This window comes from Haemaphysalis longicornis, unplaced genomic scaffold, assembly GCF_048455015.1.
Source record: "Haemaphysalis longicornis isolate Haplotype H1 unplaced genomic scaffold, Haemaphysalis longicornis Haplotype H1 scaffold_9, whole genome shotgun sequence".
Taxonomy (NCBI): Eukaryota; Metazoa; Arthropoda; class Arachnida; order Ixodida; family Ixodidae; genus Haemaphysalis; species Haemaphysalis longicornis.
In genome coordinates, this window is record NW_027526460.1 from 35,674,569 (window position 1) to 35,689,183 (window position 14,615).

Sequence of the window (14,615 nt, forward strand, 5' to 3'; positions counted from 1 at the left end):
CTTGCCGGAACGTAAAACAGTAAATAAATAACTTTTTTTTTTATAAACTGTACAATAAAGAATCGGAAGCCTTCCGACTGTGTGCACACTACAACGTCTGATAGTTTTGACGTCAGTGTTAGTTAGATACTTGATGTAACCTTCTCCTACTTGGACAATGAAAAACAGTGACTTCTTATTGTTTCGCATTTGTCCCCGATTTCTCGCTCGTAATATTCCCCCCCCCCCCCCCCCGCTTTCTCAGATTCTGCTCCCCCCGTCATCCGCAGAAACTGGACACGCTAAGTTTCGCCACAAAGCACCTGTGGCAAAGGGAGAAAGCAAACGCATTCGCTGATTCTGCTCCCCCCGTTATCCGCAGACACTGGACACGCCATGTTTCGCCACAAACCGCTATTGCCTAAGGGAGAAAGCAAACGCATGCAAAATTTTTCAGCTGTAACTGTGCCACATAATTCTTATTGTTAAGTTTACGCATTCAGTAAAGTGATCGCTCTTTCCACCCTGTAGCCGTAGGTATTCGACGCTGGCGTTTAACATTCTGGACTGATGTCTTTAACACCTAGGCTGTCACGCACTGTGCTGAAAACCACATTAGCTTTCAACAGCTCTCTCTCACTTGAAACCACACATACTACCACCCCCTCATGAATCCCATGGTCACCCTGAAGATAATGTTTTCGTATGGGAATGCTTGGTATTCTTGTCTAAGGCACCTCTTGCTTAACATTATGTTGCGTGCTTCCTCTTTGGGTCGGATTGAGGTGCTTGTTTCAGGAAGATGTCACGTTGTAAGTGCTTCAAGCTGATCTGAAATTTTAATCTGCTGGCTTAAGGAATTAATTAATGCAGCAAAAAAAAAAAAGAGGGTAAAAACGTCGTAGATCGAAATTGTGCATTACAACCGAGTGTTATCATTCAGTTTGACTTGTTTATAAAACTAATCTGATCGCCTGTATCAACCTTGCTTGTACGATCCCGCAAACTGGTCCTAAAGGCCACCGTCAGCAGTGCAACTAATCGCCGAACTATGTTTCTCTGAGTGAGCCATATTAGAACAACACTTCACGTGTAAACGCTTTAAATCCCAAATATCGTGTTTTCCTTATTGCATAGCCCTGCCTTCGTAACAAAAACAGCTTGGAACACCCCCAAGGCGAGCGTCGGTTACCCGGCCTTCGCTGTCATGGCTGGCTCACCAAAGTCAACGCGGGAAAAGAAGGGAGAGAGAGGGGAGGGAGCGTGCTGCGGTATACACAGTGTGTGTACACGGCTCGGACACTCGCTGACATATCCGGGGCAGCGGCCACAGTCGCTGAGACACGCGCGCTGGCGTTCGCCGGGGCGGGCTCGCTGCGCCAGGAGCGAGCTGATGTTTTATGCATGGCGCTTGGGGGGAAAAGGCGCCACACGCCTCTGGCGACGCGGGGGGAACCAAGGGTCGCGTCGCCCGCGGCTGCAGCCCCCGATGCTGCTGCTGCTGAGAGCGAAAGCCGACGGGCGGCGGTGGAGGGGGCGGGGCCTCGAATCAACACGGCGACGTCGACCTCGACGCGCTCGCGCATCGCCGATCAATAGGGCGCCGATGTAAGCGCTGCTGCTGCTGCCGCCTCGCCCCCCCCTCGCTCTCGGCTTGCACCTTTGCTGCCTTTGCCACCAGCCGCCGCCGCCAACGCTGCTGCTGCTACTGCGTTATGGATACGACTCCCTCGGTCGACGCCGCCGGGACGCGATAATTTCGGATACGACGTGTGGACTCTCTTCACTGCGTGCTTGCTCGTCTTTGGGCCGATCAATGCCAGGGCACGAAGTCGAAGCGCAGTGGTCGCATGGGCGCGTTGACCGGAGTTGGTGCGGACCTGTGCGGGAGCGACGGATCGCACAAAGCGCCCCCAGAAAAATAAAAATAAAACTAGTTTATTTTGCCGACGGTGCAGTGAAGCCACCCTTTTGGGTGAGGGAAACAAGGCACCTCTATGCGATCGTCCGCAGATATCCAGTTCGCGTGAGATATGCTTATGACCGCTTGCTGCTGTTCTTTGTGAAAGCAGGAGCAAAAACACAGTCCTATTGTGCTACACGAGCTCGAGCTACTGTTTGGAAAGCATTGAGAACTCCAGTAGCTTTGTATGACTCGTTTTGAATAGAACTCGCTGACGCCACTGCATCCATCAAACGCTGAATTAGGAGGACATCGGGGAAACAAGCCTCGATGCGAGTGACTCAGTCATCTGCGGATCGCTGCGACACTCTAGACGCCTGCGGTATAAGGATAAGATCATAGCCTTCCGCTATGCTCATCGAGACCTCGTACTGAGATGGTGCTTACCTTAATACGAGCGTGCACAGTATCCCCTACGAAACGTGAAGCAATCGGTCCGTAGTGTTCCGGGCGTGTAATGTTTACAAGATAAACATGCAGTCCAAACCACGCTCATATTTGATTATCACTGAGAACCGTCGTTACGCTACGCCGCAATGCATGCGGCTCGTATTCAGTATCTCCTGCGCACCGGATAGCAATAATGTTTGAAGCCGTGGGTTTCGTCTTGCTTTTTAGGCTATTGGAGCAATTGCACCAACTTCCCGTCCCGCTACTAATAACTATTCCTGCGGAGGTGTGTTTATCCGTGCGCTCCCAATAATTTACGACGAAGATGATGATTATGGAGATGATGAAGCGGCGGTTTCTATAATCACAACGATGGCGATGCTTAGTGACTCACGTATACGGTAGTACAAACGAGAAGGGAAAAGTTTTACTTGGAGCCACGCATATTTTAAGAGCTTGGCACTGGGAAAATCGGCGAATTTTATGTCCTACGCAGCCGGCACTCTTGCTGGTGCGGCAATGCTCATATTCGAAGTACACTCGGCGCTGGAGCCACGAGAATGCCCGCATGACAGCGCCGCTGGCATCGGCACGCGGCGCGAGGCGGCTTCATTCATCCGGTAATCAAGTTAGCGCTACGACAGCGTAATGAGCGGCCCTGTTTACCTAGGAAGAGGGGGGAAAGTCAGGAGCCCTAGGGAGCGACGACGCCGCACGGCGTCGGTGGCGCTCCCGCCGCGAGCGGGGGTAAGGTTGGGGGGGCATGGTGAGGAGAGCGGTCGTGCATTGCGCACCTTTCAGAACCTTTGCCCTAGCCACCCTTTCCCAACATCGCCCCCTTTATTTTCGCCACCTTCGGGCTATCGCAACGTAATTCCCGCAGAGACCGCCGCGGCCGCTGGCACGCTATCGAGCGTGAGCGGAGATGCTGCAGGCGTTGCTGTCGGGTATTGTTTGCGACTGCTCACGCTCAGGTTCTCCAACCTGTTAAACTCTGCGATTGTGCGCCTAATTTCTTGAACTAGTTCTGTAGCATTAAGTAAAAGTATTGGGCACATTGCTGGCATGATGTAAGAAACTTTAGTTGTTAGGGGAGCAAAAGTGTTTGTCGTATCATGGTGCACACGTTCGTCGTGGTATTGGTGCTCAAGGCTAAGAAAAGAGACAACAAAAAAATAGTGACAGGGAAAATTTCGTTTGGCGGAGTGTCTTAATCTGTTTTATATTGTATGTACCGTCAATGATACCCAACGTCATAATGTTGTGCAAAGCTGAAACTCGGTATATATATCCGCAAAACATGCGATCAGCTGTGCAGCGGCAGAACGATAAACTGCGAACCTGCAACGCTGAAAAAAGAATTCTTCAAATTTTTAAAGCGCGCTGTTTCCGTTCCGACGGAAAGCGCATGGTGACTCCCACAGAGCAATTACAAAACTCCCCCTGCTCCCGTAAAAAGAAGACACTACGCTACTCACCCATCCAAGACCAGACTCTTCTTTTTAACCAACTCGCTCGCTCACTTGGTTTCGGCCTGCAAGATACCACCAACAAAGCCGGGTTCTCGCGAACGCCGTGAAACGCAAAGCACCCTCATCAGGGTTCGGGCGATTTAAGACGCTGCAACGGCGGCGCAACGTCGGCGATGGATGAGCGATAGGCGCTAAGTAGTCGGGGGCCACCCTCGGCGTTTTTTTTTTTCCACGGCGCTCACGCACGGGCGTACGCGACGCTCACGCACGCGGCCGACAGATTGTTCCCTTCACGAGGAACGAGCACGCGTAAATGCGCACGGGATCCTCAGGGTGCCCCCCCCCCCTTACCCCCCCTCCTCTTTGCCAGCACCCTGAGCCACTACCACTCTCCCCCCTTTCCGGCTTTCTTTCCGCCAGCAACATGCGGGACGGACCGTGCACATGAGGTTAGGCCTAAGACCTCCCTCACCCACACACGCGGTAGAAACAAATTTCCTCTGCCCGCAAATTTCGTCTGCACACACAGCCGTTGCACGCAAGAGTCGTGTACACGCTTACCAACTCGCTGCCGCTTCATCCTCGGCGTTATTTTTTTTTTCTCTCCTTATTACTGACCTGCCATTTGGGCACCACAGATCTGGATTCGAGCACCGATATCGCAACCCGCGATCTACACTGTATAAGCAGCGTGCTAGGAGGTCTTGGTCTAATGATGACCCTTCGTGACCGCGCGTATACAACGCGCACCCATCAGTGCGGTTGCGTGGGGTTCCCAAGTGCGTCGATCTGTTACCGACTCTGTTCGCTCGTTTGCTTTTGCGTCACTGATATTGTTCTACACCTGCTCTCTACGTAGTTTGGAGAGAGATTTCGCAGCTTGCTCGGGACGTGTTTCCGGTAATATTTCATCTTCCTGGTACTGCGTTTCCGAAAACGCTAATAATTTACTGACTTCCTCATTTGGGAGATGGCGTATACACTGTAAGCTCGTTCCTGGCTCCTTGGTCCTTCACTCACTGCGCCGTAAGCCATACGGTAAAGAAGCGGGAGGAAGATAACGATTTAAAACGATCAAATAGAAACAAACCAGCGCTATCGATCACGGCGGTCTAAAGCTGCTCGTTGAGATCGGGAGATTACGTGCCGAAGCTCACGCAGGCTCACATAGAGAGTCGCAGACATCCCTTTAGCGCATAGATTATTTGCCTGCTGGTACAGCGTGCTGGCAGGAGCGGAACCTTCAGTGTTTTCTTAACCTCTGAGATCACAGGTTATATTGTTTGCTCGCGAGATCTGCTTTGCTGCTGTAATCATTAGGTTTTCAACCACTACTGCTGTTCTTTGCTTTCTGTAATCTCGCATGCCACCTGCGCATCTGTTATCCGTGGGTAGACCTCCGCCCTGTCAGAATGATTCGCAAACAGTTATTCTCGTGATGCTGGTGGGAAACGTTTTGAAGACACTGGGAGAAGATGAAAACGGAAATGCAGGGTAAAAGCGTTTTTCATGTTATTGGGGAGACCTCGAAATCCGCTGCACGGTATAGTTAATACGTATGCAGCGGTATTCGCCTACTGTGGCATTCGGAAGTGCAAGGAAAACAACTTAATTCTTTACTTTGCCATGCAGCAGAAGTGAACCATATATTCTTCTAAATTTCCATATAGGTGTAGTCAAGAAAGGGAGGCTCATCGGGATCGCAGTTACAAGCCTTAGAGCTTTTTTCAGAGTTATTATAAATTGTGCTTTTCTCGAAAGAAGGCAATGTTCGTTCCATTGCGTATAATGCCCCTTCCATGCCCCCCCCTCCCCCCCAGCACATACACACCCAGCTTCACAGAAAAAAAAAGAAACGGAGTTCATTAAAACGCGCGCGCCATTTTAGCTCATAAATGTTATGTCGGTGTTTTGTGTCTAGGCGCGAGCGTGAGTTTGGCTGCGTCGCGTCACCTGCACCTTCTACGTCAAAAACAGGAGCCACCGGAAAACTCTTTGGAGGGGGGAGTGGGAAGAGGCATTGCTAGAAATCAAACGAGGAATGATAACAAACTTGCATAAAATGACTTAGCTGCGGTCAAAAACATCCCCACGTTACCTCAGCGGGCATTAAGGCGCGAGATCTCCGTGTACATAACGCTAATGGGACGTGATGCCTTTCCATTGCGAAGTCAATAACTTGTGGGAGGGCAACACGACGTCATCCTTGCGCTCGAAGCCTGGTTCGAGGTTATCTTTAAGTGCGGAGCACTTTTTAGGAGCCCAGCTTGTCGTAGCGCGTCCGGGGTCACGGTATCTAGCCACCGCAGTGGCTTCGAAAAGATCACCGCTTGCCCTGGTCGGAATCAAACCGAGGTCCCTCGCGTTAGGAAGCCCATGTATATCCCACTGCGCCACAAAGGCACAAGTTACTCATATACAAAGTGTTGGCGGTGATCTTTGCGCTGTGCCGTTGCCACTAAAGCTTCCGTATAGGCCGAAAAGGTGTACACAAGAATATGAAATAAGGGAGACATCATTAATTAATCCATTAATTCTCCAAATTAACGAAAACTCAATCTAGTGTCTCTTCACAGGCATTTTCGGCGCCCTGTCTTGACTACTTTCGTTATCAACACCAGGCTGATACTAGAAACTAGTCAAGAGAGGGTGCTACCGCCCCTCTGGCGAATGACAGCTCTGCACTTGCACAGCTTGCACGTTGAGTGGAACTGCTCTAGTTTCTTTTTTTAATTTCTCGATTGTTTTCACTAATCGCGTGCTTTTTCTTTCACTTTTTTCCTCCAATCATCGCAGGCCAGCAGCAGCAGTTGAGAGCGTTCGCGAGTGCGTTCGGCCAGCGACCCCCGTTCCTGGACCCACTGCGCGAATGGGACCACCTTCGGAGGAAGACAGCCGAGCAGTGGGCGCTGGACATACCCCGGAGGATACCCGGAGCCGGAGCACACCACGGTCAGTGTCTCTCCCACGTCCTCGCAGCATAACCGAAAAAAAAAATGCAACCTAGGTTCTCCATCACCCGCAGGCAACAACACATTGAAAATGTGTCATTGTGTCCATTTTTTTAGGGGGCGAGGCCCCTTAGGGGATGGGGATGTTAGCGTCTCCTCTCACCTTTGTCGTCGCAATCGTCGTTTCATGTAGTCACGGTACTAAAACACCGGGAAACTTGTTTACGCCTCGCGCTAGACAGTGGCGCGTACTCAAAAAACACCGGGACACTCGTTTACGCCTCGCGCAGGAGAGCTTCGTGCTTAAAAGACACGAGTCTTTTACAGCAAAGGTGTATGCCTCTACGCCCCATTGGTTTCATTTCCGTTGACATAAACGCCAAGGCGCTACAAGAATACATTTATGCACTACATGCTTTGCCCCTCCCCAGGTTTCACGTTAGTGGAGATGGCCCGGTATTTTTGCAAGGACAGACCTCCGAATAAAACGGGGCAAGTATCTCAGGCCTTGTACGTCGGTGGAGAGGTCGCTCAGTCTGGTATCTAATATATTCGTTCTCAGTATACGAAAGGCCTCATCTCTAAGCTCACTTCGTGGCTGCTTTTTTTCTCTCCTGTTTTTTTAACCTACGTTCGCGAACATAATCGCTGTGCATCGTTGCTTGACCGCTGGCGTTGCTTTTTATTAACCAGAAAGCGCGGAAATTATAACGGATAGGTGCCCAATTAGAGGTGCAAGGATGCCGAACGAAAGTTTTTGTTTGCTTTGTGCTTACCTCAGAAAAATGGGGAGGGGGGTGGGTTGCGTCTGCTATTACATGGTTCTTTCCCGTACGCTTAGCTGAATGTGGAGCTAACACTAAAACGCCTGTGGAAGGAAAAGTTTAGCCTGAGTTGAAAAACCGTGGGTACAATTTTTCACCGGTATTCACAGCTAACTGTTCCATAAGATGTTCCGGCTAACTGCGCATAACCTACAGCGTCGGTTAAAACACATTGGTAAGAGAAAAGAAAAGAAGGAAATTAAAAAAAAGTAAGAGGCAGAACGGGCGGCATATTGCTCAGGTTATTTCGTACGCGGTCTTCGCCGTACATGCGGACACAAAACAGCATCCCGCGTGCAGATTGCGGTGCTCTCAGCGGCCTTCATGTTCCAACCCGGTGGTTCGCTCGCAGACGGTGCAGACGCATAAATCTACTTGCAAACAGGACGCCTTTAAAAAGCCGATGCCAGTGGGAGGAGGCGATGCATGTGCCCGGGTTCGCCGCTGGAGTAGTGGGAAGGGAAAGAGAGGCGTGGACATCTAGGCCAGCGTAGACCCAGCCGCGAATAGGGCGAGAGAGTAGGCGAGAGCGAAGGGCACCTACTACAGCTGTCGGCGAGAACGAGCAGCGCATATATAGGGCGGGCGCAGAAAACGTCGCGCGCCCATTGATGTCAGGCGCGTTGTTGTCAGCCTCACGAAAATGGGCGTCGTTGCGACAAGGTGTATGCGTGCGGGAACAAAGCAGGTTGTGCACAAAAAGAGAGAGACAGACATCGTTCGGGTGGTGCGTCTGTACACCACGGCTCCGGCGACGCCACCCCCATTTTTCCGCCCCAAAGTGAAAAGCCGTGTTCTACATCATCGCGAGTTGCGTAGCCCGGTGGCGGGAACGCATGAAGCTGGGCGAGAGACACGAACTCTCTCTCATACACTCGAGAGCGCAGAGTAGCACTTTCGGAGCACTGCATACGCGCGCATATATAGAGGGACGCCTACAGATGTACGCGTGGAGGGATAAACGGTGCAGACGACTCGCTCACAGTGAACTTGTCGTCTGCGTCGACCTGATCGTTCGCAGAGGGGCTTGCTGGGAAGCTGCATGTGCGCGTGGTGGGAAGGAACAGACGATGGCGCCGCCGCTGATGGATATAAATCCTGCGTGGAATGTAAAACGCGCGTTGCTCACCAGCGTGACGTGGCCGTGTCGCACAACGCAGAAAATGGGGGCCTATAGGTGGTATTTCAAGACGTAGCTAAATAATGGTCTGGCAGGGCTGTATTACGTTTTAGAGTCCACACAAAAAAAGATGGAGCGAGTCTCGTGAATCGCCTTAGTTTAAAAGTAAATAAACATCCAGGCGTTGCACGGAAACATAAAGGGCGCAATATGTCGGCAACGCATAAAAGTTGAAAGCGGAAAATCTTGAATGGTAGATTTAAAGAAGCCAGTCGGGAAATGCAAATTGCAACCTGGATAATTCCTTACACGTTAAGTAATTCACTGAAGTTACCATGCTTTATGAGCAAACCGAAATCCCGAACTTTCTTGAGCGCCCCCGAATAAGGTAAATTATTCTTTATGGCCTCCTATACAGAGTCACCATGGAGCAACCTCTAACGCCTCCACGGCTTTTTTTTTTTTTTTTCGTTCAGAATATCAGGGTTAAGGCGCAAGGCAGTTCATTAGTAATAGCAACAAAACAATACAGGGAAAGCTCGTTAATTCAGATCTCTAGGGAGTACAAAAAATTTACGAATTATCCGAATATAGAACTATCGAATGAGCGATATAACAGTGCATTTACAATTCCTTTATGCGCATCTTTACTTCGCGAAGAAGTCGGGGTTGCTAGTTTGTCTTTTGGCGGATAGCTTGGCGGAAAGAACAACTTCTCGCACGTGTGACAATCTGTGCAGAGCAGAAGTATTGCGTGGAGCATCATGGCAAAATTTTCCAGAACGGCGAGAGCATCCGCAGCTTGTTTTGGGGACCCCCGGCTGTTTACTGGCCGCGACAACGCTCGCATCCGCCTGCTCGTGCGGCCAGCTTATTGACTTGTCCGTTAGCGCTGTGGTTCTCAACCATGAACGTGCTGAGCACCCCTCCGGTGCTTGTAAATGGGATGGTGGGCCCCACGATGAAATATGTTAATACGCCTCATAATTTCTAACAATTTTTTCGTGCATTTAGAATGGCTCACACACCTACTTTTCCTGCATTTTGTGTGTCCACTTCTCCGCAAAACTGCAGTGTTTCGAAGAACAAAAAAAAGGGGGGCCATCTTCACTAACTTCACTGACTGGGGAGGGGCGAAGCATGCAGTGTATACGTGTATTCAGAGATTGTAAGTCTCTCTCTTGACCCACGGCACGCGCTGATATACGCGACATCACAATTACGGAGGAGAAGTGAAACTTGAAACGGAGAACTGCAATTTCAAAGTTAAAGCGAGTACGAAAATAGACGCAAGCAAGCAAGCGTGAACGAAAAACGAGTGTCCCGGTGTGTTCTTTCAGTATTCGTTTTCCCCCATGGAGATGAAACGTTCTAGCGCGAGGCGTTGGAAAACGAGTGTCCCAGTGTTTTAGTATCGTGACGTGCACATGAGAATTGGACGACGAACGACGACGACGACGTGAGATGCCGACAGCCCGGGCAGATAAGGGGCTTCGCTTCTAAAAGCTAACTTTATAGCGCTACACGGGAAAGTCAACTACGTGTGATGCGGGAAAGCCCGCTGAAATGTACGTTGGCGGCAAAATTTGGCGAACACGAAAAGGGACTGTATCGCGGAGGCACTTGCGGACCCCCCGACGTGCAACACGGACGTCTTGGAGTCCTTGGACCTAACTTGAGAACCACCGCGTTAGCGCAAGCAAGATGTATCGGAATTAATTATTCGGGCAGTACTGAGGGAACGTGTGGAGAGTTAGCGCTGAATGGTATTTGTAGCCATTTTTCCCGTGTCCGTCTTCGATTGCCTCACGCTACAGCATAGTTTATATGTGTAGTGTTTATCTATATGTATTCCTACTTTGCACAATTGTTTAACTCTTTTTTCCCCTTTATGTTTTATATATGCTCCTTATGAATCTTCCCTATGTGTTTTATATATGTTCCATGTTAGCCTTCTTCCCTATCCCCATATTCCTATGTTCTGTTTCCTCCCGATCCCACCTCCCCCCACCAGCGGGCGTTCCGGTGTCCGCCCCGAGGCGAGACGATATGGGCCTGCTGGTGGACCTTCTTCTCTTCCTAATTATCGATAGATAATTTTCGATGTAAGGCCTGACTGTTCACGTTCCATCGGATACTGAAAACTTCGCTCTGCCGGTAGCACACCCAGCTTGTCCTTGGCCCACGGATTCCATATTTCTTAAAACTGATATATTTAAGCGCCCTCGCCCTCTACATTTGTTGTACATTATATAAATAAATGTCGTTCACGCTATCTTAAGTCCCTCGTTCACAACTGGTAGCGCGCCGCACAGCCCAAGTGATAGTTCGAAAAATTCTATTCCTCCAAGCCGAAATAAGTAATCGCGCCAATAAAAAGTGCGTAAGCGGCTGTACCAGTAAAAAAGAAATCATACGGAAAACAGAACAGCCGCGCAGCCTCGGATGCTATTCAATACGGTCTCACATGGGCAGCATCCCGCAGAGAGCACTGCGTGCTTTCTTTTTCGTGTCGACTCGGATTGTCCCTCCAATCTGACACACCCTACTGGGCTCCTCTCCTCTGCGGCCTCTCTAATTTTTTTTCGGAGCTTGCGGGAGGCTCCCTATACTGCAGGGGAAAACACGGCGTCTTTGTGTTGCTAAATTATTTTATCGGGCGTGCAGTAGCAGCCGGAATGGTTTTCTTCTTAATGCTTCTGGGAGCGAATGATACCGACGTCGCTCGCCTTGGGGTTTCGGTAGGGCGTCACGGGCGAGGCGGGAAGCGGTTGCTTAAATAAAAACAAGTGCCCGTGGGAGGCCGGCAACAAGCGGGGCGATATGGCGATGGAAAAATGAGAGTTGAATGGAAAGCCGCCGTGGCACCGGCGGGTGGGCGTCTCTGTACGCAACGGAGAGTCGGGGAGAAGCGCAATCGTAAATAAGATTGGGAGAATCACGGCTCTCCTTTCCTCCTCTACTTCCTCGGCACTTGCGAATACGCTTCTTTTTTTGACGGTTGTTTTGTTTTTACTTCCCCAAGGTAAAGCGCGAAAAAGTTGTCACGAATGAATGTGACAGAAAATGCAGTGAGAGTACATTTACGCTGTTTTTAATGCGTATACATGCGTGCGTGCGTGCGTGTGTGTGTGTATGTCGTGTGGTAAAAAGCTTCGCTGGTCATCCACTAAAGCAGAGAAAGAATAACGAGATTTTTTTTTTTTTTTTTGTGGTGACCCGTGCTTCTCATTATCAGTTCAGGAACGAAAAGTAAGCATCACGAAACTATTTTTATGTTTGTCCTGAAGCTCACCGGGAACTGACTTGGTTCTTTCCAAATTAAGTAAAGTAACACAAGGTGTCGGGGAAAACAGAGCAGGGCAGGGTCTGCTGAGCCAAGAGAAGGGGTCGAAGGTGCGCGTCGGTGCTGCGGTTGAAGAGTATATAGCTCACAAGTGAACCCCCTTCCTCCCCCTTGATCCGAGCAAAAATAAATAAAAAAAGAGCCAGCGGAAGGAAAGAAGAATAAAGGCGAGTGCGTCCGCACTTTGGCACCGTAACAGCGGTTGAGATGGTGCCCTGTGTGGGCGGCCTGACCGGCGGCGGTTGCGATCTCCGCCGATAGGGGGCCCGCGTGTAGCATCTGGCGAATCCATTTGTCAGCGGCCCTGTCACCCGCCCCCCACGCTGTCATCTCCACAAGAGCCTCAAATCAGGCTGGCCCGACGTATACGCGCATTACTGGCGTCAACGGCAGCCCACGCAGCAACTTATACCGTCATCACAGCTGACACACACCGGCCGTGTGTGTCAGCTGCGATGATGCAGCGTCACTCCTTCGTGAGTACTCGCAGCGGGACTCTTTCTGTGAGCATTTAATTCTTTGAAGCTCAAAGTGCACGAAAGGTATATTGCGTGGTCAATGCTTATGTTGATTACCAAAAGAATATGACGCTCTCAACATGAATACATCGTTACGAAAAATGCAAAGGCGAGCAGAAGGACCGACCCACCAATGCCATTATAAATCAATGAAAGATAAGTCGCCAATGGAAGAACGTTCTTAGCAGAGCCATGATCCAGGGTGCTGCAACTCGCCATATGGTGCCTTGTTAGGCCACCACTTTAGGTGCCTTGTAGAAGACGTGTCAATCCTGGATGGAGGGCCCATTGGACATCTACGTGAGGGTGAAGCTCGACTTCAAGGCACGCGAAACCTGAGAAACTGCCTGGCCATTTGATTCCGATGGATTTGCCTTTGAACTGCGCCCTCCATGTCTGGCTCAATGCATAGGGCAGACGACACAGCACCCGGAGGTGTCCAACTAAGTGCGGTGGCCGGAAAATATTTCCTAGCTGTACGAAGAACGCCCTTAACTGTTTTAATCAATCAGGCACCCGAACATAACTGGAACTCGCGTGTCCCAACCAGCCGGACGAAAACTGGCTCAAAACCGTTTATAGAAAATCGGCTCATCCACCTTTGTGGCACGTACCCGGGATGGAGGCCTGGGGCGTATTTCTTCGGCAGGGGTGTACCCCAGGGATCCATCCTCGGGAACGTGATTTTTAACTTTGCTATGGTGAAAGTGCATCGACAGCTTGAGCATCACAGTGCGGCCCTTTTGCAAGCTACTCCATTTGCACTACAATCTGGACAGAAGAAGATGACCACCACTTTGCAGAGGCCATGATCACTGAGCTGCAAGCCGCTGCACTTATCGAGTTACAATGCAGCGAGATAAGACTACTCGGCGTCCCGCTCAGCAGTCACAAGAATGCCAAAGTCTGGATTCTGAAACTCCAATGCAAACAATTTAAATGCAAACTGGAGTACAAATTACATCTCCTTACATGATTGTCCAATAACAAATTACTCATCCCTCGCTCATGATACCGGTTAGGGCGATAAGGTCTGTGCAGAATGTGGCTTGTTCCTGGAAATGCCGGCCATCTTAGCGAACTTTTTGTCTTGATTTGAATTAATTACAGAAAAAGACGCAAGTCATCCCGAAGGGTGAAATTGCATTATAAGTTCGCAAATTCAGCCTTACATTTCTGGCAACTTCAAATGTCCCTCAATGTAAACTTCACACCTTCTGGTATGCGCGCAAAAATCTCTTATCCCAGAGCTGATATTGCGAAATCGCAGGTGGCTCAGGTGAAATATCAGCACGCCGAAGAAAGCCGTTAGTATCTGCTCTCGTAAGGACGCATGAGGTTAATAGAAGCGGCGTTGAGAATAACTGACCGCTTGCTTTGTGAGATTGATATCGTTGAAGCCCTGGAAGATGAAGCCTTGAACCCGGTGACAACTCCAGAGATGCAATAGCTTTTCTAAGTAAAAGAATGGATATTTTACAAGAAGAGTTGAGCACAGTAGACAGAGACCAAATCATATTCTAAATTACTCGCATCTTGAGGGTGCACTCAAGTACGGCATCATAATCAGCCCCGCTCACCGGAGAAAACGACAACCAACTCCGCAACCTAGCGCCGACGCTTCCAACAACTCCTCGCTAAACCATTAAGCCTACAGAACTTCGCTATCTCTGCGGCGGCGGGCGCAACTTCAGTCCATCTTCGCCAAAGGAAGAAACAAATCCGCTGTTTCCCCGGTAGCGCAGGGGCTAGAGGGCGCAGTGGCAGCAGTACATAGATCAAGGCTCTTAAAATCAAATTACCTGAGCCTCCCCCTCCGCGCCTTCCCCCGTTTCTGGTCCCATATACTCTCATCCCGTTCGCCGCGATTCGGAGAGGGAAGAAGCGGAGTAAAAGGTTCGGCAGATGTTCTTCCAGCGCAGACTAGTTCGCCGCCACCGATTGTCCTTTACGAAGGAAAACCGCGGAACGGGGCGAAAACCCTTAGTTCTTCGGTGGCGGCTTGTGGAGAGGACGCTACAACCCGCACCACACAGCCTCTTTCGGTGCTCC

At 50.2% G+C, this 14,615-nt stretch overlaps 2 protein-coding genes across 11 annotated transcripts in view; one reads left to right on the plus strand and one right to left on the minus strand.

The window, feature by feature from the left end:
• Window positions 1-14,615, minus strand: part of LOC144152780 (transcription initiation protein SPT3 homolog) — a 706,894-nt gene that overhangs the window by 284,981 nt on the left and 407,298 nt on the right. For 2 of the 8 annotated variants that reach the window (XM_077684230.1, XM_077684232.1), the window contains exon 2: window positions 8,563-8,677. The exons of 5 other annotated variants lie outside the window; for them this stretch is intronic. In XM_077684230.1, the coding sequence (XP_077540356.1) occupies window positions 8,563-8,677 (115 nt within the window). Of the gene's footprint in view, window positions 1-8,562; window positions 8,678-9,421; window positions 9,548-14,615 lie in introns of those variants that run through there. One more of the 8 variants, XM_077684233.1, reaches the window with a different exon arrangement.
• The window catches only part of LOC144152778 (uncharacterized), a 135,348-nt gene that overhangs the window by 100,425 nt on the left and 20,308 nt on the right, over window positions 1-14,615 (plus strand). For all 3 annotated transcript variants that reach the window (XM_077684223.1, XM_077684225.1, XM_077684224.1), the window contains exon 3: window positions 6,601-6,756. In XM_077684223.1, coding sequence (XP_077540349.1) covers window positions 6,601-6,756 — 156 coding nt within the window. The remainder of the gene's footprint in view (window positions 1-6,600; window positions 6,757-14,615) is intronic.